The 25,155-nt window shown below is 46.9% G+C and overlaps 1 protein-coding gene across 1 annotated transcript in view; it reads right to left on the reverse strand.

Moving 5' to 3' along the window:
• LOC119967928 (triadin-like) overlaps positions 1–25,155 on the reverse strand; it is a 233,906-nt gene that overhangs the window by 111,875 nt on the left and 96,876 nt on the right. The window contains exons 13-16 of the mRNA XM_038801024.1: positions 22,507–22,551; positions 18,989–19,009; positions 4,520–4,564; positions 1,627–1,647 (exon numbers count right to left, since the gene is read on the reverse strand). Of these exons, the coding sequence (XP_038656952.1) occupies positions 1,627–1,647; positions 4,520–4,564; positions 18,989–19,009; positions 22,507–22,551 (132 nt within the window). The remainder of the gene's footprint in view (positions 1–1,626; positions 1,648–4,519; positions 4,565–18,988; positions 19,010–22,506; positions 22,552–25,155) is intronic.

A 25,155-nucleotide genomic window follows, 5' to 3' on the forward strand; every position in this document is an offset into this window, starting at 1 on the left:
TTCTCCGGCCCGGCATGGGGCTCGGAGAATCACCCCAGTTAGCTATTTTCTCTCCTTACATATGCTGCCAGACCTGCTGAGATTTTCCAGCATTTCCTCCAATTCTTTCTACAGCAGCTCTTCCTGTGGAAAAACAGCGGTGAAAACCTCTTGTGAGTAACAGGGACTACTTTCATTGTTCATACAAATGTTTAAAGAATGAAATGTTGCGTCAGCATTGCATTCCAAGAATCCAACTTCGGCAGACCAGAGGGATTTTGTAAAGAGCTCGGTCGCCGATGCCGAAATCGCGTTTGGCGATCGGCCAGAGAATCAACATTTCTGACCAAATCGGGGGCGACGCCGCTTTCGCGATGCAGAGCCCCCTCCAAAGCAGCATACTCTAGAAGTACGCAGCGTGCCAGATCGACGGCCTCAGGACGTTGCCAGAGGCTCTCCCCACATGCTTCGCCCCCGTCCAGCTGAGTTCCCGACAGCGTCGGTCGCGTGTGCTATCATTTGTCGGGAATTAGGCGTGGCGGCTGCGGACTAAGTCCAGCAGTCATGGGAGGGCCGAACCATGGGCAGGGGGCACTTTGACAGGGGCTGGGGGCACTGCTGAGAGGTGATCCGAGGGTTGCGAGCCGGCCAAAGGGGGGGGGGGGGGCACTATTTTGCAGGCCGGGTCCGCGCACGGCCGGCGCCATGTTGCACGGTGCATTCGCTGCAGGCCACCGTCATGCGCATGCGCAGCCACGGACCCAGCAATTCTCCGGGCCCCATTAGCAGCTAGAGCCAGGTGCTCTATAATGCCTGCCTACTAGCCCCCACCAAACGGTGGATTGGGGGCCATTTTGCGCTCAATTTTCTGTCGTAAAACGCCACCTTTCCCACTCCGGTGTCAGGACATAGCCTGAAAACCGGAAAATCCAGCCCGCAAAATTTGGATCAGATGCTAATTAATTTAATTATCATATAGTTATGATGCTGGTTGGAACACAAGTGAAATCCTATTTTGACTGTCAATTATCTCCATTTTGAAATGTAACGCATTGAAAACCAGGCTTGTGGGCCAAAAACTGGAATTCAACTGATTGAGGCTCCCAGAAGGCAGCATTCTTCTACACAAGGCATAGTGAGACATACTTTCTTTTTAATAAATTTAGAGTACCCAATTCATTTTTTCCAATTAAAGGGCAATTTAGTGTGGCCAATCCACCTACCCTGCACATCTTTGGGTAGTGGGGGCGAAACCCACACAAACACGGGGAGAATGTGAAAACTCCACACAGACTGTGACCCAGAGCCGGGATCGAACCTGGGACCTCGGCGCCGTGAGGCTGCAGGGCTAACCCACTGCACCACCATGCTGCCCGAATGCAACATACTTATATCGAGATAATTGTTGGATTTGTTGCAATGTTGAGTCAGATAGAAACATTTTGCAAATTTAATTCAAATAACTTGTAACCATTCACTGAAAAAGTTATCAGACTATTCAAACAGTTGTAAACAAATCATTCATACCCTCTTTGTCAATAGCTCATTCAACTCATTTAACTCCGCAGCATTTGCAAAGAATGAAAGTTCTAATCCCAAAAATAAGTTATTGAAAAACAATAAATCATTGTAAAACAAGTCACTCACTTTTAATTTTGGGCTTTACTGCTGACAAGGAAAAAAATGATTAGAAATTTGAAATAGAATTGCAGGGTTTTTTTTAAACAATAGATTTCCTACTACTGGGGGGAACTCATGTTACATATGGCTTGTTTAAAAAAGTGTGTCCACCCTTTTTGTGAGGGCCTCAAAGAATCCAGCATGAGTTTGTAGAGTCAAAAGAAAATAACTTTATTTACAGTTTTTTATATATACAGCAGTAGTACTTCACCACTGCTTTACTCCTGTGGCTGGTACCACAGTGGTCAGCTCTATTTCTGCAGGTGAAACTGATAATGATTTCTCCGCCCTCCTCATTAGGGGAGCTCACGCTCTACCTGAGTAGCTCATGCTCTGAGGTGTTGGAGGGTAATCTTTCTCTGAGCTCCTGCTGCCTCTGGACCTGATGTGTTATTCTGTATGCTAGCTGCCTTTTCTGGACTTTGAAGGTTGGGGGAACGGTGCTACACCCGGTTGAATGGGGAGGAAGGGGAGCTACTGCCAGTTGTTTGCAGGGGAGCGAGAGGAGAGTGCTTGTCTGCAGTTGCCACGCCTGGCTCTCGTACTTGTCACTGGCTGCCTTTCTGCTTATCGGCTGGGAGTGGAATACGGGGTGGATTTTGGTTGGCCTCCTGTTGGGCTGAAAATGGAGTGGAATGAACTCACCTTTGCAGTTTTGGACTGGATGGTGTCTGGAGACCGGATGCCAGGATATGAGGGTTGTGGGGAAGTGGCCCAGTAGCCTATGTGTTCTGTCTATACTGATGTTGGTTGCGTTTAATTTTTGGGGGATTATTGTATTTTTGTTGTGTATTGTTATTTTGGGCTTGGTGCTGGGTGTTCACCAGTTGCGGCCCCCCTGCTTCTGTGTACTTGAGGGGTTGAGGGGTCCCTCCCGGTCTTAGTGAGGGGAAGGAGTGTTCTCTCTCTCTCTCTCTCCTCAACTGCGCACTGCCTGTCCCTTTCCGGTGAACTGAGCTGCTTGCGGGCCTCTTCACTGACGTTGGGCTGTTGCTGGAGTCGGTGGAGGCTTGGGGAAGAGGGCGTGTGCTGGTTTGAGTGCTGGCAACTTTGACTTGAATGTAATGGTTTATGGGATTTCTTGTGCTTGCTCTGTATTTGTTTTTGTAAAGGGAGATTCCTCTCTCTCTCTCCCACTTTTCCGCCATGCTGCGTATCAGTGTGTTCTTTTCCAATTACCTGTGCTGTTCACAGGCCATTTGGTCCATTGTGGCTGCACTGGTTTCCCAAACAAGCTGTGGTGAATATATAGTACTAGTAATTCACCAGTGTATTAGTATCATGTTCTGCCATTGTGTTACAGCTATGTTGTGTTGTTGACCTTGTGGGCTCCACCTATGGGCCATTGTGTGGCTTCACCCACAGGGGGATATGTTGGGGCACGTACGGGCTCCGCCCATGGCTCCTCCCCTTGAAAGGAAGTATAAAGAGCAGTTGACCTGTAGGCAGTCCACAGTATTGTACTAGTCGCAGGCAGGCTCTGTTCTAAGCTGTTTAAAACCTCGGTTTGCTTCTACTCGTGTCTTTGAGTGAATTGATGGTCGCATCACAAGCATTATGATTTAGTGTCATTCCCTGCTTTTTCCCCGGAATTCCTGCACAACCCGCCGTGTGTTTTTCTGCAGAGGAGGCGGACCTTCAGTGGGATTTTCTGGTCCCACCGCTGTCGACAGGATTTCCCATTGACTGCACCCTCGTCGCCTGGAGACCCATGCGCCATGGGTGTGACCAGAATATCATGCCGGCGCAAACAGCTATATTTCTCTATTTCTATTAAATATGGAGGCATGTTGTGTGTTCCAGGTACACTACTCTCAAGTCATACAATTTTAGAACATAATTAATGAACATAATTAATGAACAAACAGAACAAAACTCTCTTTTTGGGGGATTTTCCGCATGTTTTGCAGTGGCGCAGTCGGCTCACCACTAACTGGCGGCAGGACCTTCTGGTTTCACCATTATCAACTGGTGAACCCGCGGTGGGGATGCTCTGTTGGCCTTTGTATCTACATGATGCATGCTTCCCAATTTGCTCATTCTAATACCTGATCGAGAGGATTTACTTTCACAGAGAAGTGTATTCAATATTCAGGGCAACCTTAAACCTCAAGTGGTTACGTGTCATACAGAACACATTTGATTATGCTGCACACAATCTTTTCATCCTGCAAAACGTCAGATCTAGTCCTGCCTTTCACAACACTTTCAAGGAATAAAGGACATATGAGTTATGAAAGAACAGAGAAAGAATGGTGTGTTCTCAGCTGCTACTTGTTTTACCAAATGCTTTCAACATTGCTCAGTAATAAAAAACATGGGCTCCAAGATTCCTTGGGGTTCTGGCAGGAAAATTGTCATCATTCCAGGAAAACGAGGAAGCCTAAGTTGGCCAAGTCTGCCCTGCAATTAATCTCTCATATGTAAATTTCCGGCAGCTGTTGCTGAATATAATTTCTATTTTCACTTCTGCCAGTTCACCAGACACAACTAACCTGCTCCAAAACTGAAAGATAATCATTAATGCTCAAGTTGGCATACAAGCAGTAAGCTCGTCAGATTTTAATTTGAAAATTATTTTGTTTATTATTTTAATTATACTTTGCTACTGTATTAGCTTTAGTATTACGCCATTCTCAAATGATTTTTTACAAGCTTGTTCTGTGCAGGCTTTATCTGGAATTATCTGTTTTTTCTATTGTCAAGAGTTGTGGAAAATTGGGGGACAGAATGTTACATCTAGTACAACCTCCATGCCATGAGAATCTCTTTTGCTTTTAAGCATTTAGTATTGGAAGAAAGGAGAGCTGTGAGGTTATCAATAAGTGTAAGTATCTCATTATTGAAATTTCTGTGTTACCTTTCATTGCAGATTTTGGTTTCACTTGCTTCACAGTATCTGCCTCTAAACATTTATAAAATTAGGTACAAAATTAATCATTTCATATTTCACATGGATATTCACCAATTATTAGCTTCATGCAATGCACTGTCAGCATATAATAATTAATACAACAGGAAAACCCTAAGGCTTTCTATAGGTATATCAGGAACAAAAGAATGACTCGAGTAAGATTAGGGCCAATCAAGGATAGTAGTGGAAAGTTGTGTGTGGAATCAGAGGAGATAGGGGAAGCATTAAATGGATATTTTTCGTCAGTGTTTACACTGGAGAAAGACAATGTTGTCGAGGAGAACACTCAGGTTCAGTCGACCAGGCTAGATGGAATTGAGGTTCAAAAGGAGGAGGTGTTAGCAATTTTAGAAAATGTCAAAATAGATAAGTCCCCTGGGCCAGATGGGATTTATCCTAGGATTCTCTGGGAAGCCAGGGAGGAGATTGCAGAGCCTTTGTCCTTGATATTTATGTCGTCTTTGTTGACAGGAATAGTGCCGGAAGACTGGAGGATAGCAAATGTTGTCCCCTTGTTCAAGAAGGGGAGTAGAGACAACCCTGGTAATTATAGACCTGTGAGCCTTACTTCGGTTGTGGGTAAAATGTTGGAAAAGGTTATAAGAGATAGGGTTTATAATCATCTTGAAAAGAACAAGTTGATTAGCGAAACTCAACACGGTTTTGTGAAGGGTAGGTCATGTCTCACAAACCTTATTGAGTTTTTTGAGAAGGTGACCAAACAGGTGGATCAGGGTAAAGCTGTTGATGTGGTGTATATGGATTTCAGTAAGGCGTTTGATAAGGTTCCCCACGGTAGGCTATTGCAGAAAATAAGGAAGTATGGAATTGAAGGTGATTTAGCGGTTTGGATCAGTAATTGGCTAGCTGAAAGAAGACAGAGGGTGGTGGTTGATGGCAAATGTTCATCCTGGAGTTCAGTTACTAGTGGTGTACCGCAAGGATCTGTTTTGGGGCCACTGCTGTTTGTCATTTTTATAAATGACCTGGAAGAGGGTGTAGAAGGATGGGTTAGTAAATTTGCAGATGACACGAAGGTCGGTGGAGTTGTGGATAGTGCTGAAGGATGTTATAGGATACAGAGGGACATAGATAAGCTGCAGAGCTGGGCTGAGAGGTGGCAGATGGAGTTTAATGCGGAAAAGTGTGAGGTGGTTCACTTTGGAAGGAGTAACAGGAATGCAGAGTACTGGGCTAATGGCAAGATTCTTGGTAGTGTAGATGAACAGAGAGATCTCGGCATCCAGGTACATAAATCCTTGAAAGTTGCCACCCAGGTTAATAGGGCTGTTAAGAAGGCATATGGTGTGCTAGCCTTTATAAGCAGGGGGATTGAGTTTCGGAACCACAGGGTCATGCTGCAGCTGTACATAACTCTGGTGCGGCCACACCTGGAGTACTGCGTGCAGTTCTGGTCACCACATTATAGGAAGGATGTGGAAGCTTTGGAAAGGGTTCAGAGGAGATTTACTAGGATGTTGCCTGGTATGGAGGGAAGGTCTTACGAGGAAAGGCTCAGGGAATTGAGGTTGTTTTCGTTAGAGAGGAGAAGGCTGAGAGGTGACTTAATAGAGACATATAAGATAGTCAGAGGGTTAGATAGGGTGGACAGTCAGAGTCTTTTTCCTCGGATGGTGATGACCAACACGAGGGGACATAGCTTTAAATTGAGGGGTGAGAGATATAGGACAGATGTCAGAGGCAGTTTCTTTACTCAGAGAGTAGTAGGGGTGTGGAACGCCCTGCCTGCAACAGTAGTAGACTCGCCAACTTTAAGGGCATTTAAGTGGTCACTGGATAGACATATGGATGAAAATGGAATAGTGTAGGTCAGATAGGCTTCAGATGGTTTCACAGGTCGGCGCAACATCGAGGGCCGAAGGGCCCGTACTGCGCTGTAGTGTTCTATGTTCTATGTTCTAGGACACGTGGATGATTTTTGTCTCATTACATTTTTGTTTGTGTACAAAAATGAGAGGGTAGTGGCTCCAAAAATAGTTGACAGTAACATTTCCAATGGCAATAAATCTAGATGTGACTCTCCAAACTACATACAAGAAAGGGTCAGGTGAAGTGATTTAATCTCCAACACTACTTTACCCTAACTGTTTGACCACGGCCAGATCCTTCTCAACAGCTACAAACCAGAGATGGTACAGGCCAGCTCCCGGCACAGGTAAGAATGTGTAAATAGAAAGGAATGCGGGTCTAATTGAATTTTGCAGAGGTAAGTGTTACCCTCCGCCCCCTGTATCATCTTCAAATTAATTAGTTTCCTACTCATGAACAATAGGTAGAAAGAACCTGGGCAGTAACACAGTTTGCTATAATCCATTAGGGCAGATGAGGCAACAGCTCTTCAAGGGCTGTTGGATGAATAAGACAAGAACATTTTCATTGTGGCAGATGTTAGATTTGCGGAGATCAACAATGACCAACTACAAGGAAAATCTCAAATCTTGTGTACAGCCAAGGAATTAGGAATGTAGGGAAGTTTCCCTTTACTGAGAATAACTTGGTGGTCCTGATGCAGAAGGTGCAAAGGAAGATGATTCTCTTGGGAGAAAATGATGAACATAAAGCAGACCAGCGATCTGCTTGAAGAGAAGTAATGGAATAGTTCGAGCTTCCTATATCTGTAACGTATAGATGGAACTTAGTTGTATGAGGAAGAATTTTTAAAAAGGTGTTCTCATATTTCCATATCGCCTGTCGGAATCGCAATAGAACGTGGCCGTAAAATCCGCCAGTGGCCTCTTCCAGAATTCCCGACGATCATTACACCACATGAGATCTCGGAAGATCTCACGAGACGTCAAGGTCTGGAACCTGCCCATCCGGACTTGCAGAGTTAAGTGAGTTTAAAAGCTTACTTAACTCTGCCGACACCAGATCGAACCAGCGCCCAGGATTTATCGGCTTTGCTGAGGCGACCCAAGCCGGGATTCTTTTAGCACTGGTCCCCACAAACCGTGAACTGATGGAATGGCACTTGGTGGGATCTCCCAGGCAATCGGAGGCCGATGGTGGTTGGTATCAAACCGGCTGTTCCTGCATCATGTGGCTTTGCCAGCCCTGGCAATTCCCCAACGCGGCACCATGGTGTGGATGCCCTCGTCGCTGCTCCTCAGTGAGTGGAACACATCACCCAGTGACCAGGCCTTGCAATGCCTTGACATTGTCCACCTGTGAGTGGGACAAGCTCCGCAGTACCTCGGCCATGCCCATCTGAGAGTGGGACAGGAACCGCAGAACCTCATCAAGGTCAGCCTGGCACTGGGTGACATTCCAGCGAGGCAGATATTCCGTCGAGACCCTCAGCCATGTCCGTCACCGACTGCGCGACACCTTGGACACCTTCAGTCATGGTGCCGACGTCGTGCACCAGGCTCTCAACTGTGATTGCCATTGACAGCAGTGTTAGCCTCGGTGCCACTCATTGCCGATGCCATCTCCTGCGGCCTCTGGGACTCCTCCAATCGGCTATGGATCTACTGGAGTGATGCTGACATCTCCCTCTGAATGTCCCGGCTGCACCCTAACATCTCCATCAACTCCAGGTAACCCTGTTTCAGAACATAGAACATTAGAGGGCAGTACAGGCCCTTCGGCACTCAATGTTGCGCCGACCTGTGAAACCACTCTAAAGCCCTTCTACACTATTCCCATATCATCTATATGTTTATCCAATAACCATTTAAATGCCCTTAATGTTGGCGAGTCCACTACTGTTGCAGGCAGAGCATTCCACGCCCTTACTACTCTCTGAGTAAAGAACCTGCCTCTGACATCTGTCCTATATCTATCTCCCCTCAATTTAAAGCTATGTCCCCTCATGCTAGTCATCACCATCCGAGAAAAAAGGCTCTCACTGTCCACCCTATCTAATCCTCTGATCATCTTGTATGCCTCAATTAAGTCACCTCTTAACCTTCTTCTCTCGAATGAAAACAGCCTAAAGTCCTTCAGCCTTTCCTCATATGATCTTCCTCCATACCAGGCAACATCCTTGTAAATCTCTCCTGTACCCTTTCCAATGCTTCCACATCCTTCCTATAATGTGGCGACCAGAATTTAGAATTTAGAATTTAGAACAGTACAGCACAGAACAGGCCCTTCAGCCCTCGATGTTGTGCCGAGCAATGATCACCATACTCAAACTCACGTATCCACCCTATACCCGTAACCCAACAACTCCCCCTTAACCTTACTTTTTAGGACACTACGGGCAATTTAGCATGGCCAATCCACCTAACCCCGCACATCTTTGGATTGTGGGAGGAAACCGGAGCACCCGGAGGAAACCCACGCACACACGGGGAGGACGTGCAGACTCCGCACAGACAGTGACCCAGCCGGGAACCGAACCTGGGACCCTGGAGCTGTGAAGCATTGATGCTAACCACTATGCTACCATGCTGCCCGAACTGCACGCAATACTCCAAATGCGGCCGCACCAGAATTTTGTGCAGCTGCAACATAACGTCATGGCTCTGAAACTCAATCCCTCTTCCAATAAAAGCTAACACACACCGTACGCCTTCTTTTTTTTTTAAATAATTTTTATTAAGATTTTTACAAAATATAAACATCACAACAATATTAACAGAACAACCGCGGTAAAAACCCAAGAACAGCACCCACCCAACTTCAAAAGCAACTGAAAACAAAAGAAAAAACAAAAAAAACACCCAAACAACAAAAGGGAAAGAGATAACACCCGCCACATCCCACAAACCCATGTACACAGTTCTCCCCCCCCCCCCCCCCCCCCCGGGTTGCTGCTGCTGCCGGCCTATTTCCCCACAGTTCCGCCAGCAAGTTCAGTAAAGGCTGCCACATCCTAAAGAACCATTGTACTGACCTCGTCAGGGCAAATTTCACCTTCTCCAATTTAATGAACCCTGCCATATCATCGATCCAGGCCTCCACGCTTGGGGGCCGCGCATTCTTCCATTGGAGCAAGATCCTCCGCCGGGCTAATAGGGACGCAAAGGCCAGAACACCGGGCTCTTTCGCCTCCAGCACTCCCGACTCCACTGCAACCCCAAAAATTGCGAGTCCCCAGCCTTGCTTGACCCTGGATCCCACCACCCTCGACACCGTCCTTGCTACCCCCTTCCAAAACTCCCCCAGCGCTGGGCACACCCAAAACATATGGCCGTGGTTCGCTGGGCTCCCCGAGCACCAAGCACACCTGTCTTCGCCCCCGAAAAACCTACTCATCCTCGTCCCAGTCATATGGGCCCTATGCAGCACCTTGAACTGTATGAGGCTAAGCCTCGCACAGGAAGAGGAGGAATTCACTCTCTCCAGGGCATCCGCCACGTCCCCTCCTCAATCTACTCACCCAGCTCCTCTTCCCATTTCCCCTTCAGTTCCTCCACCGAGGCCTCGTCTACCTCCTGCATTACCTGGTATGTGTCCGAAATCCTCCCTCCTCCAACCCACACCCCCGAGAGCACCCTGTCCCACACCCCATGTGGGGGCAGCAAGGGGAACCCCTCCACCTGCCACCTGGCAAATGCCCTCACCTGCATGTACCTAAACATGTTCCCCGGGGGGATCCCAAACTTCCCCTCTAACTCCCCCAAGCTCGCAAACCTCCCATCCACAAACAGGTCCCTCAACCTTCTAACCCCTACCCTGTGCCAGCCCAGAAATCCTCCATCAATGCTCCCTGGAACAAAACGATGGTTCCCCCGTATCGGGGCACCTTACGCCTTCTTAACAACCCTATCAACCTGGGTGGCAACTTTCAGGCATCTATGTACATGGATACCGAGATCTCTCTGCTCATCCACACTACCAAGAATCTTAACATTAGCCCAGTATTCTGTATTCCTGTTACTCCTTCCAAAATGAATCACCTCACACTTTTCTGCATTAAACTCCATTTGCCACTTCTCAGCCCAGCTCTGCAGATTATCTCTGTCCCTCTGTAACCTGCAACATCCTTTCACACTGTCCACAACTCCACCGACTTTTGTGTCATCTGCAAATTTAGTCACCCATCCTTCTACACCCTCCTCCAGGTCATTTATAAAAATGACAAACAGCAGTGGTCCCAAAACAGATCCTTGTGGTACACCACTAATAACTGAACTCCAGGCTGAACTTTTCCCATCAACCATCACCCTCTGTCTTCTTACAGCTAGCCAATTTCTGATCCAAACTGATCCATATACACCACATCAACTGCTTTGCCCTCATCAACCTGTTTGGTCACCTTCTCAAAGAACTCAATAAGGTTTGTGAGGCACGACTTACCCTTCACAAAACCATGTTGACTATCCCTAATCAAATTATTCCTTTTCTAGATGATTATAAATCCTGGGCGCGATTCTCCGCTCCCCACGCCGGGTGGGAGAATCGCGGGAGGGCCGGGCGACTCACGACATGCCACCCTGGTACCACCCGTGATTCTCCCACCCCCCCTGCTCAGAAGAATCGCCGCTCGCCGTTTTTCATGGCGACTGGCGATTCTCCGGCCTGGATGGGCCAAGCTGCCTGCCGTTCGCGACCGGTTCACGACGGCGGCAACCACACCTGGTCGCTGCCGTCGTGAACATGGCACCAAACGCTGGTTTGACGCTTGTGGGGGGCAGAGAGGGGAGTGAGCACCACGGCCGTGCTCCGGAGGGGACTGGCCCACAATCGGTGCCCACCGATCGTCGGGCCGGCGTCTCAAAGGGACGCACTCTTTCCCCTCCGCCACCCCGCAAGATCAAGCCGCCATGTCTTGCGGGGCGACGGAGGGGAAGACCGCAACCGTGCATGCGCGGCTGACGTCATTAGGCGCGCCGGCCGCATCATTCTCGGCGCGCTGAGAATAACGGAACGCCGCTCCTAGCCCCCCCGGGTGGGGTGAATAAGGTGAGAGGAGCGGCCTCCGAGGCCGTCGTGAAACTCGGCCGAGTTCACAACGGCCTTCTCGATTTTCCACGGGAGCGGAGAATTCCACCCCCTGTCTCTTATAAACCTTTCCAAGACTTTGCCCACAACAGAAGTAAGGCTCACTGGTCTATAGTTACCGGGGTTGTCTCTACTCCCCTTCTTGAACAAGGGGACAACATTTGCTATCCTCCAGTCTTCTGGCACTATTCCTGTAGACAATGATGACATAAAGATCAAATCCAAAGGCTCAGCAATCTCCTCCCTAGCTTCCCAGAGAATCCTAAAATAAATCCCATCCGGCCCAGGGGACTTATCTATTTTTACACTTTCCAGAATTGCTAACACCTCCTCCTTATGAACCTCAAGCCCTTCTAGTCTAGTAGCCTGTATCTGAGTATTCTCCTCGACAACATTGTCTTTTTCCTATGCGAATACTGACAAAATATATTCATTTAGCACCTCTCCTGTCTCCTCGGACTCCACGCACAACTTCCCACTACTGTCCTTGACTGGCCCTACTCTTACCCGAGTCATTCTTTTATTTGTGACATACCTATAGAAAGCTTTAGGGTTTTCCTTGATCCTACCTGCCAAAGACGTCTCATGTCCCCTCCTGGCTCTTCTTAGCTCTCTCTTTAGGTCTTTCCTGGCTAACTTGTAACTCTCAAGTGCCCTAACTGAACCTTCATGTCTCATCTTTACATAAGCCTCCTTCTTCCTCTTGATAAGTGATTCAACTACTTTAGTAAACCACGGTTCCCTCACCCGACCACTTCCTCCCTGCCTGACAGGTACATACTTATCAAGGACACGCTCCTTGAACAAGCTCCACATTTCAATTGTGCCCATCCCCTGCAGTTTCCTTCCATCCTATGCATCCTAACTCTTGTCACATTGCATGATAATTGCCTTTCCCCCAGCTATAACTCTTGCCCTGCGGTATATACCTATCTCTTTCCATTGCTAAAGTAAACGTAACTGAATTGTGGTCACTATCACCAAAGTGCTCACCTACCTGCAAATCTAACACCTGTCCTGGCTCAGCATCAGGCTGGGACCCAGTTGGGTCCTGGCATCCTGCAGACCTCCGACTGCTGTCTCGCCTGGGAGTTCCTGCCTCCAACTGATGTACATCAGCAGCAGTGAGGTGCTCACCAGTTTGCGCCCCAGAAGCCTGACCACTAACATTTCCCATTGAGGTGTGTGTATCTGCACTGGTGGATGGTGGGATGACAGCTGTGCTGCGACTATCACAGTTGCATTCTCGGAACTCCTCTCTGAGGTATTCTTCTTGGAGTCAGTCGCCTGGGATGGGCCGACGGCGTTAGCTGGAGGATCTGTGGGAGAATGGACATGTGGTCAGTGGGAAGGCTGGGTAAGTCAGTAAGTCAATCACTACTCGCGTTTCAAGGTCCTCCGGGTGGAGCCCGTTGGTTCCTCACCTCTGCGGCATCCGCAGCCTCCACATTGGTGACCGCCAAGTCCTCAACCACACCGGTCACCTCCAAGGTCCACTCCTCAAAGTAGGTGAGGATTCTGATGTGCGGCACCCACCACCAGTCTGGGCTTTCTCCTGCCGATTGTGGGAGAGCTTTCCCTGAGGAGACACAGAGAGGGTATGGTTAGCCACACTCGTGGATCACAGTGGTTGGGGGGTGGGTGAAAGAGAAGTGGGGGGGGTGAGGTGAAGGAGGAGGCGTGGAGGAGGGGTTGGGGGATTTGAAGGAGGAAGGGGTATGGACACCCCTGTGGTGGCGGGGGAGAAAAGATCTCGGGGGGGGGGGGGGGGGGAGATGTAGGCATTGGTATCTACTCACTCGTGCTGCCCGGTGCAGGTCATTGATCATCTTCCTGCACTGAAGGCCAGTCCTCCTGGTCACACTCTCTGAACTGACTGTGCCGCCACCTCATCCCAGGCAGCACTGGCTTTCTTGTCGCACACCCTTCGGACCCTCGGGGGAACAGGACATCCCCCTGGCCTCCACCGCGTCCAGGAGCCTCCTTAGATCAGCATCACCAAATCTTGGGACTGGTCTCCTTGGCGCCATTGTTGCGAGCTGGCTGGGGTTGGCTGAGCAAGAGCAGCTTAAATGCTGCTCAACCTTGTTAGCGGGGGGCTGGCGAGCGCGGTCCTGGCAAATCCGCTGGTGAGCCGTCTTTTGGGGTGAAAATCCCGCGAGGTCTTGTTAAGTTGACCAATTAACGTTGAATTGCATTGCCGGCCTCGCTGGGCCGAGCGCCGGGAAACTCGCAGCAATTCCCACTCGCTACCACACTTAGAAATGTTTCCAGAGAAGCTGTAATTTCCGTGCTGTTATGATACTGATGTTGTCCTCAGTGAAGTGTCCTGTTAACTATTATTTTATCATTTATCTCCATAATCAATTATTACCCACTGAAAATTCATTATGGTGATCCACAAGCTTGATTTCATCACAAATGAGATTCCATAAAATCAGGGTTCATATATACAAGACATAATGCAGCATGTTTTTTTAAATCAGAAATAATGATTGGAAATGTCATTACATTGAGTCTAGTTGAGAAGGTTAATCGTGAGAGAGACTAGACAGTCCAGTTGTTTTAAAAAAAAATAAAATCCAAACTAAAGTGTCAAATTGGACCAAAGCACTAAGAAAAGGGTTAAAGGACTGATTATGAGTTCAGAGCAGTGTTTATTTTGCGGAAACCGTATAGGTGTATTAATGTCACAAGTAGGTTTACATTAACACTGCAATGAAGTTACTGTGAAAATCCCCTAGTCGCCACATTCTGATGCCTGTTCTGGTACACGGAGGGAGAATTCAGAATGTCCAATTCACGCAACAAGCATATCTTTCGGATCTTGAGGAAGGAAACCCGCGCTGACACGAGAGAACATGCAGACTCTGCACAGACAGTGAACAATGAGGGATCGAACCTGGGACCCTGGTGCTCTGAACCAACAGTGATAATCCCTGTGCTACTGTGCCACCCATTACTTGCTCATTACATTGATACTTGTTGTTTAAAATTATGCTGCTGAATTAAATAAGACAATTTGAATTAAATAGAATGGTTAATCAGAGCAAACTGGCTGAAATCAGTGGAGGGTAATTGAAACTTGAATGTAATCATCGTGGGGCAAGAAGAGGTTCTGAAATGGCTAAGCCAATGGAGAGATGCAATCCACATCCAGTAGAGGATCATGGAAGCAAAGGGCAAAGCTAGCACTGCTGCCTCACAGTGCCTGGGTCCCAGGTTTGATTCCATCCTTGGGTGACTTTCTGTGTGGAGCTTGCACATTTTCCACTGTCTGCGTGGATTTCCTCCGGGTGCTCCGGTTTCCTCCCACTGTCCAAAGATGTGCAGGTTAGGCAGATTGGTCATGCTAAATTGCCTCTTGATGTCCAGGGATGCGCAAGTAGGAGTATGGGGATAGTAGACTTGGGTAGTGTGCTCTTTCTGAGAGTCAGTACAGACTTGATAGGCTGAATGGCCTCATTCTGCACTGTAGGGACTCTGGGCGCGATTCTCTGCCCCCCACGACGGGTCGGAGAATAGCGGGAGGGCCTTCCCGACATTTTTCCCGACCTCCCGCTATTCTCCCCCCCCCCCCCCCCCCCCCCCCCCACGGCTGGCCCACGACACAAATCGCTGCTCGCCGTTTTTTTACGGCGAGCAGCGATTCTCCCCTAGCCGATGGGCCAATTTCCCAGGCCTTTACGGCCGTTTTCACGAACTCCAACACACCTGCTATCACAGTTCGTGAAATGGCTGCAAAGTGCCGTTCTGGAGAACAATGCCACCGGGTGGCATGGGCCCGCGATCGGTGCCCACCGATCGCGGGCAGCGGGTCCAAACCCCGCGCACTCTTTGTTCCTCCGCCGCCCCGCTGGATCAATCCGCGGGGCGGCTGAGGAGCATAACAGCCCGCGCATGCACGGGTTTCACGCATATGCGTGATGACGTCATCCGCGCATGCGCGGATTGGAGCCGTCCAATCTGCGCATGCGCGGCTGACATCATCGTTTGTGTCAGCCGCCGTTAACCTTGGCGTGCGGGCTTAGCGGAGGCTGCCGTGAAACACGGCCAGTTTCACGGCAGCCTTCACGACTCTCCTCATTTGCGGAGAATCGCGCCCTCTATTATTCTATGTTGGATAAAACTCTATTCTGTATATAAGGGTGCTGTAGACACAAAAGATCATCTTCAAGGCCATGGGATACAGGACCAAGAATCCTTATGAGCTGGTGAGTCCTTAGAGGTTTTTGCTGATTGCCTCTGGTCAGCTTATGCCAGAACCAGACAGGGTAGACTTGGTTAGATAATATCCTGATAAGGAAGTCTTCAGCCTTGGTTAAGGACTCTGATTTTAGGAAACCTTTCATTTATTAAAGCTCAAGTTAATGCATGGTGTGATCCACAAGGAAATCAGACAATACTGGTAGCTTTGAGGAAAATTATCCTCGTCTTCGATGTTCACAGGAGAAGGGAGGTAGGGGGTCAGGAGAAACAAAAGGAAAATCGGATGAGGGAACAGGAGCCTCAAACGAGGACCCCCACAATTGGTAGTGAAAACAGGAGGGAATAAAGGCTAAGCCCTCCAAGATAATTGTGGTCGAGCTGGATACTTCATCCAAGAACAAAATAGTCAGAATAAAGAAACACAGGGAAAGTCAGGCCACCCTGAACAATCCCAAGAACAGCCAATGTTGGGGTTGCTAATGTAAAGGCACACTAGCATGTAGCTAAAGGATCAATAAATGTAACCATCAGAGAAGCAGACCATCAAAGGCATCCAGGCCACAATACCAGACCTGAGTATTTGTGCCTGCTCGTGTATGACACTTGGAAAAGGCCATGTATAGTGATTAGCTAGAGGGTAGAAAGGGAACAATTGAGTGAATATCAGAATCTCTGGAACGATAGTAGACTCTCTGGATGCAATGTGTTTACCCTGGTCGAGCAGGGTTCCCTTTATTTCAAAAGTATTTCCAAGCACAAACAGGTTGAGCTCACATGATATTGATGAGGGAAAATGGAAGGTGGTTCAGGAATAATCACGTTATAACTCCTTACCCTCTTTTAGTCCAAGCGGGTTACTGTAGGGAATTTATAGAGGATTATATTGCCACAGTGGCTCCTCTATTCTGTTCAGGGATTTTCACAGTAACTTCATTGCAGTGTGAATGCAAGCCTACTAGTGACAATAAAGATATTATTATTAAAAAAGGGAATAGTTTGGAACTGGGACAAGGAGTATGAGCAGGCCTTTGTGAAGTTAAAACAAGGCCGACAAGCACCGACCTTGAGTGTTGTAGACCCAGAAAAGGACTTTTTAATTTGGAAAGGAGGACCATTGATGGAACCGTGAGCACTGTGCTATTGAAAGTGGTGCAGAGTAGATTAAGACGCATACGCATCTAGGGTGCTCACCAATGTCGAAAGGGAATACACAGCATGTAAGCAACATCTCTTAGCAACCTTCTAAGGGGTAAAACATTTTCAGGTGTTCACTGAGTCTCCAGGATTAAGTCTCCTAACTCATCGCACCCCCATTAGACTGCTAATAGATGGACTGTTGAAGGATGGCACAGTATCAAGATAAAGGATTTCCCGAGGAGGTTCACAAGAATGATCCCCGGCTTTCATAAATTTGCATGGCAAAGGATACGGAATTGCTCAGTACAATGCAGCTTAGTCTCTCAAATGGAGAATTTTGTTGTGTATGTGTGTGTGAGTGAGCATGTGTGTGAATCAGTGTCTGAGGTTGCGAACAACCTTCCCCACTCCATTGGTTTCAATATGAAATAAACTAACTTTCTGAGTTGATCTTAAAGAGAGTGTGCTGCATTATATTCATAAAATTAGACCACACAAACTGATCGTTTCGGGGAACATGCCACAGCCTACTTTAAAAATAATTCAAAAACACCTCTGCTTCAGGACAGATAGGGAGGGGCAAAGCAGTTCAGTTTCCCTCTTGCCTGTACATAACAGTATGACAATCAGATAATTATTCTAAACAATGGGTGGGATTCTCCAACCCCCCGCTGGATCGGAGAACCCCGGGGGGGCGGCGTGAATCCCGCCCTGCCGCTCCGGCGCCGGCTGCCGTATTCTCTGGCGCCAACTTTCAGGCAGGAGCAAGGATCATGCCACGCCGGTCGGGGGCCGTTGGCAGCGGCACCCCGGCAATTCTCTGGGCCCTGATGGGCCGAGCGGCCGCCCGCTTTTGCCAGTCCCGCTGGCGTGGGTTGGACATGGTCCCACACGGCGGGACCTGGCAGGTAAGTTGGCTGGTGCGGTCTTCGGGGGGGGGGTGTGGGGGATCCGACCCCGTGGACGGTGGCCTGGTCTGCAATCAAGGTCCACCGATCTGTGGGTGGGCCTGTGCCATGGGGGCACTTCTTCCTTCTGCGCCGGCCCCTATAGGGCTCCACCATTGCTGGTGCAGAGAAGACACCCCCTGCGCATGCGGCAGAATACGCTGGCCAGTCTGAGCATGTGCTGAACCACGCCGGCGATTCTGCGCATGCGCTAACTCATGCAGTCCCTTCGGCACTGGCTGGCGTGGCACCAACCCCTCCGGCGCCGGCCTAGCCCCCGGATGTGCGGAGAATCCCACTACTTCCGGTCAGCCTGACGCCGCAGTAGTTCGCGCTGTTTATGACGCCACGTTGGGCCGATTCGGGAGGACCCTGCCTTTTTGCTTTACTCAGTGTTGACCTCTTGGAATCCGAACATGGGAAATTGTAACCATTTCGATCCCTAATGTAAAACACATTCAGGCGAAGAATGAAGTTGAAAGCTTCTGTCATTAAGTTTGGTTACTGATATGCCCCTGCTCACTGAACATTTGACTCTGTTGCAGAAGGAGAATGGCATGTCTCAGAAGCATTACTACATAATTCAACTACGTGGCAAGGAGATGAGACAACAAATTGATAAACTAAGCACTGAATCTATTTGGTCTACAGTGGACCAAATATTTAGTTGATGAATCATAGAATTTGCAGTGCAGAAAGAGGCCATTCAGCCCTTCGAGTTTGCACCGGCCCCTGGAAGAAGCACCCTACTTAAGCCCACACCCCACCCTATCCCCGCAAGCCAGCAACCCCACCTAATCTTTTTGGACACTAACGGCAATTTAGCATGGCCAATTTACCTAAACTACACATCTTTGGACTGTGGGGAAAACTGGAGCACAAGGAGGAAACCCACAGAGACACGGGGAGAATGTGCAGACACCACACACACAGTGACCCAAGCTGGAAGCGGACTTGGAACCCTGGAGCTGTGAAGCAACTGTGATAACCACTGTGCTACCGTGACGTGGTGGTGAAACTTTTAAACTCTGTGCATCGTGTATGTGTATTTATTGTATAAATAAAAAATAACCAATCCATCAACTCAGTGAGCAAAGCTACCAAGAAATTGCTGTAAACTGAAAATTCATATTCTGTTTGCTTTTATAAACCAGCAGCTCTAATCACTTAAACTCTGCACAAACTGCAAGAATGAAACTCCACTCACTTGTTACTTTTGTCTTTACTGCTGTTGAAGAAAGAGATGATGAAAATATAAGATAAGAGTTGTGACAATGTACATTTCTTCCCTTCTTTAATTGACAATTGTTTACACCTGGCACATTATTGACAAGCAGCTTCATGGTAACACTCAATGGGCAGGAATTTTCCCACAATCCACATTGTGTTTCGTGGCAGTAGTGGTGGCTCACCATTGGCAATGGTGGGATATTCTGGTCCCACCGTTGTGAACGGGGTTTCCCGTTTAATGCACCCCTCGCCGCTGGGAAACTCGCAGGAGGGATGTGCCTTTGGCTCGTTCTTGAAGAGCCCACCAGTGTGAATGGCCTGAAAACTCCAGCCAATGTCGGTAAATTTGCATTGGATTTTATTGTACATTTCGGGAACCCAATATTGGGACCAAACCCATACTTGCTGGAAGTGAGCCCATTGGTCCAACTTCCAGCACACAGCCTCCTGATTGACTATCTTAATATTTACTGTCAATCAGAGGGCTGGAGCTTTGGCAACAAGGGGAGGCAGTGATATAATGGCACTGTCACTGGACTCGTAATCCAGAGACCCAGGTAATGCTCTTGGGGTCCTGGTTTGAACCCACCATGGCAGATGGTGAAATTCAAATTCAATAAAAATCTCTAATTAAAAGTCTAATAATGGCCAAAAATTATTGCCAATTGTGGCAAAAACCCATCTGCTTCACTGATGTCCTTTAGAGAAGAAAATCTGTCATCTCTATCTTGTCTGGCCTACATTTGACTCCAGATCCACAGCAATGGGATGGACTCTTAAAATGCCCTCAGGGATGAGCAATAAATGCTGACCCAGCTAGAGGCACCTGCATCCCATGAACGAATTTAAAAAATCTACGAGTGGTGGGTACTGCTGAGGTAGGGTGGAGAGTATGAGGGCGACTCAACATGAACACATTGATGTTCATGGAATGAAAAACTGATTCAGATCGAAATCCGTAAGGCACCTGGGACCAAACAGAAAACCCACCAGAGGATTAGCTTGGGCTGCAATTGTAGCTTCTCATGCTTGCACCCAAATTGTTGTCAACATTTGTGGAGAGAGAACAGAGCTAACGTTTTGAGTCTGGATGATTCTTCATCAGAATACGAGAGAATTGGAATTAGGATGAAATTTATAGTGGGGTAAGGTGGAGCAGTATGGGGGGCTGGATAGAGGGCCATTGATAGGTGGAGGCTAGGGAGAGATTGATAAAGATGCTGTGAACAGAAAGACAAGTGGTAAACAGTGGTGATCATGGCTAGGACGGGTGCCAACAGTGACACATTAAGAGATTAGAATGTGTTAACGGCAGAACAAAGGGCAATCTGGAACTGGGAACAGATGGTCCTAATGGATGGAGTGGGGGGAGGAGAGACAGTGGTAACGGGAAAAACAAGATGGAAAGCGGGATGAAAAGGAGGACGGAAAAATTAATCAATGGAAAAATGAAAATAAATTGATAAAAGTAAAGATGGTGTGAAAGTGGTCCTCCAGTCTGAAGTTGTTGAACACAATGTTAAGTCCAGAAGGCTCTAACATGCCTAACCGGAAGATGAGGTATTGTTCCTCTAGTTTGGGCTGGGCTTCACTGGAGCATTGCAGCAGGCTAAGCACAGACACGTGGACATGAGAACAGGATGATGTACTGAAATGGCAAGTGACAGGAATGTCTGGGTCCTGTTTTCATGCGGACTGGACTTAACCTTCCAGACTTAATATTGTTTAAAACTTCAGACTTAACTCGTGCCTCCACCTTCACCATATTTTTATTTCAATCAATATATTTTTATTTTTCCATTGATTCATTTTTCCCATCCCCCTTTTCATCCTGTTTTCTTTCACGTTGTTCCCTTACCACCGTCTCCCCTCTGTTCATCCCATCCCACTAGGGCGATCCCTTCCCTGTTCCAGGTTGCCCTTTGACACACTGCTTATCTTTGTTCTGCTTTAACACATTCTAATCTTTTCATTTGCCACTATAAACTCCCTTCTTAGCCATGATCACCACCATTTACGTTCCTTTGTCTTTTTGTCCACAACACCTCCCATTGTCAACGAGATTTCCCGGTGACAGCACCCCTCGTCGCTGGGAAACCCATGCGCCGGCATGGAACCGGAATTTCCTGCTGGGGTGGACAGCCAATAAATCCTGCCCACTATGTGTACCTGCCCCAATGTCAACCACCATTTACCAAAATTACAAACTGTAAAACTGGATAAAAATACAGATACTGTTTGTGCATCTTTTCCTTGCTGGCACTTTTTGGGATGCACCGGACATAATTAATATCCGTGGATTCTGTAAATTAATCACCAATGCTCCACAATTGTAGTTCCCTTTTCTAAGTAAAGATATACTGGCATGGGAGGCAGTCCAGAGTAGGTTCACTGGATTGATCCCGGGTATGTAGGGATTTCAAAGCCAGAGTTATTTGGAGAGGTTGAGTAGGTTGGTTCTGTACTCATTAGAGTTTAGAAGAATGAGAGGTGACCTTATTGAGACATATAGGATTCTCAGGGAGCTTGACTGCAAAGATGCTGCGACATTGTTTCCACTGGTGGGAAAATCTAGGACCACAAGGCAAAATCTCAGTATAAGGGGTTATCTCTTTGAGACAGAGAAAAGGAGGAATTTCTTCCTTCAGATGGTAGTGAATCTGGATAATTATTTCCCGCAGGTGGCAGATGTTGGGCTGTTCAGTATGTTCAAGGCTGAGATGGACAGACTTTTAATCAATAAGGGAATCAGTAGTTATTGGGTTAGAGTGGGGAAGTGGAATTGAAGATCATCACATCAAGCCAATCATAATCTCATTGAATGGTGGAGTAGACTCAATGGACGGAATGGCTAACTTGTGCTCCATGGCTTATGGTTAGTACTCCAATTGTTCAAGGAATAAGCTTGCCAGGTTTTACTCTGACAATAGTTGGGCTAATTTATTATTAAAAGATTTTCAATTATTTTTACACTTTGGTCCTGTGGAGATAAGCACTGATTTAACCCGTCTAGGTTGGGGAGGTGGTGCGTAGTAGTATTGTCACCAGAAGACCAACGGTAATGATCAGGTGACCTGGGTTCAAATCCCATCATGTCAGATGGTGAAAGTTGAATTCAATAAAAGTCTGGAATAAAAAAATGAATGGTGACCATGAAACTATTGTTTATTAGGGAAAGAAATCTGCCATCCTTACCTGGTCTTTCCTACATGTGACTCCAGACTCACACCAATGTGATTGACTCTCAATGCCCAACACACTCAGTTCAAAGGCAATTAGGGCTGAGCAAATGCTGGCCAGCAACATCCATATCGCCTGAACGAATAAAAGAAAATCTATCTTTTCTTTCCTTTGCTAATAGGAAGAGTAAACTGTAGTGGGGATCGCTGGAAATGAAATCCCATCCAAACCCAGAGGCTCACTGGTAGCTTAGAATTTTAATTTAGGAAAACTGCAAGATTAGAAACACATATATTGGTTTTGTTTTTATGTTACCTTTCTCTGCAGCTTTTGGTTTCACTTGCTTCGCGGTTTCGGTCTCTGAAAAGTCAATGTCCAATTCAATTAGGATCAAATTTAATCATATTTTAATTGTACACAAATATTTAGATTAGTTTCATATTTCAACATATCCATGTACATGTAACAGTTAATAATGAGGGCATAATATTCTCTAAAAGAAAGGCGGTGAGTCTTATCTGCTTACTGTTGCTTCTACAGGATCAAGAATATGAGCAAAGGACAGGTGGAAACTTTTATCCCAATGCCACTTTCAATTCATCATACAGACCCATCAGCTGCAGTTCCTCTGTGCAAATTATAGATGTTACATCTCAGCTCAAGGCATGGGCATGAATGTACAGAAAGAAAAGGAGGTAATCAGCAATGAATTGTGCAACGCTGGCTGCCTTCATCCTCAATTTAAACAACTACATCTGTGTGGAAAAGTGGGTGCAGGAAGCCTGGGCAGCAGCACTGTTGTTTCAGAACAGAAAATCTGGGTGAAACAGCAGCTCATAAAGGTCTGTTCCTTGATATTAAAGAGAAGTTGAGTTGCCATTGTGGTCACAGTTGTATTTGCAGGGATCAACAGTGACCAACTACAGTAAAAGTGGTTAAAACTGTTCGTGTCCAGAAATGTCTGGAACGTGAATTTGAGGACATTCCTTTTCCTGATGGTGCTGAGAATCTGGTGCAGAGGATGCAACAATATAAGTCGCTTGTCCTGTGAGGAAATGGTCACCCCAAAGAAAATGTCAAATCTGCCTGGATTATCATATCATAGGTTATCATAGAATTTGCAGTGCAGAAGGAGGCCATTCGGCCCATCGAGTCTGCACCGGCTCTTGGAAAGAGCACCCTAGCCAAGGTCAACATCTCCACCCTATCCCCATAACCCAGTAACTCCACCCAACACTAAGGGCAATTTTTGACACTTAGGGCAATTTATCATGGCCAATCCACCTAACCTGCACATCTTTGGACTGTGCGAGGAAACCGGAGCACCCGGAGGAAACCCACTCACACACGGGGAGGATGTGCAGACTCCGTACAGTCAGTGACCCAAGCCGGAATCGAACTTGGGACCCTGGAGCTGTGAAGCAATTTGTGCTATCCACAATGCTACCGTGTTGCCGTGCTACCGTGGATGCAAGTGATGAAGTGAAGGCATTTTCCATAGAACCCACAGAATTCCTGCAGAGGTTTTATACTGTGAGACAGAGTGAAACCGTAGGAATACCGAACCTTGCATATTTCATTCTTGAAAACAATGCACATGATCCAAACGAAAGCTGAGAAATGCAACATCAGCAGAGAGCCAGCACTCAAAGCGTAGCACATTTTCCTGCAGTGAAACTTTAGTGAAATCATTTGGTGAGTAACATAAATAACTTTCACGATTACATACAAATTTTCAAAGTATGAATTGTTTCACGGCGCCGAGGACGTGGATTTGATATCGGCCCCGGGTCACTGTTCATGTGGAATTTGCACATTCTCCCTGTGTGTGCGTGGGTCTCACCACCAGAACCCAAAGGTGTGCCTGGTAGGTGAATTGGCCATGCTAAATTGCCCCTTAATTGGAAAAAAAAGAATTCGGTACTCTAAATTTTGAAAAAAAAGCATTTGAATTGTTGCTACAGGAACCACACTCTAAGAATCCCACTTCAGCATATCAGGCCAGAGGATTATACATGCACTAATTTATAGAGATGAGAAACCAGAAATGGAGCTCGCCCAAAGAATGTGCAATTTGGATCACACCCTAATTACTGTAATTACCATATGGTTACAATGTTGGTTGGAGCCGTAGTGAACTTCCATCATGACTGCCATTTATCTCCATTTTGAAATGTAACACACTGAAAGTCTTAATGGGGCAAAAAGCTGAATTTGATCTCGCTGAGGCTCCAGAAGGTTCATGCAGGTAAGGCACACTGCAACGTACCTTTGCAACATCCTAACCGAAGCACCATGCTACACTACATTGTTTATTTGGGTGCACAACTGTATACACACAAGCCAGCAGAAAAATGCCGCAAATTTAATTCAAATAAATTGTAACCATTCACTGAGGAAAGTTATCAGAATATTAAAACAATTATAAATAAACAATGCACTAATTTATTTGCTTAGTAATTGCCAGCAGCTCAGATCATTTAAATCTATTGCATTTGCAAGGAATGAAAGCTCTAATCCCAAAAATAAATAACTGCAAAACAATAAAATTTTGTGAAATAAAAGTCACTCATTTTTAATTTTGTGTTTTCCTGCTGTTTAAAAAAAAATGATAAAAATCTGAGGTAACATTGCAGGGTTGTTTTTTTGAAGGAGTAAATTCTCATTTTTTTGGAATGATGGCTGCATGCAACATCAAGGGGTGAGGTTTTCTGGCCCTTACCACCAGCTTCCAAAGTCAGCTCCCGCCCAGTGAGTCACACAAGACACCATGGACATCCGTGGGACTGGAAGGTTCTGCTGGAGGTCAAAGGCAAACATCACTGCTGCCGAGAAACTGCCGAGGTGGGGCTGGTGATATGCACTTTTTCTCTCCTTTGTTTGTAAGCACCACTTGTGAAGATGTCTGTTAATATATTTTCTCCTTCGCACCCAATGATAGAAATGTGTACTTCTCAATCAGGT

This window comes from Scyliorhinus canicula, chromosome 6 (genome assembly GCF_902713615.1).
Source record: "Scyliorhinus canicula chromosome 6, sScyCan1.1, whole genome shotgun sequence".
In the NCBI taxonomy this organism is placed as follows: domain Eukaryota; kingdom Metazoa; phylum Chordata; class Chondrichthyes; order Carcharhiniformes; family Scyliorhinidae; genus Scyliorhinus; species Scyliorhinus canicula.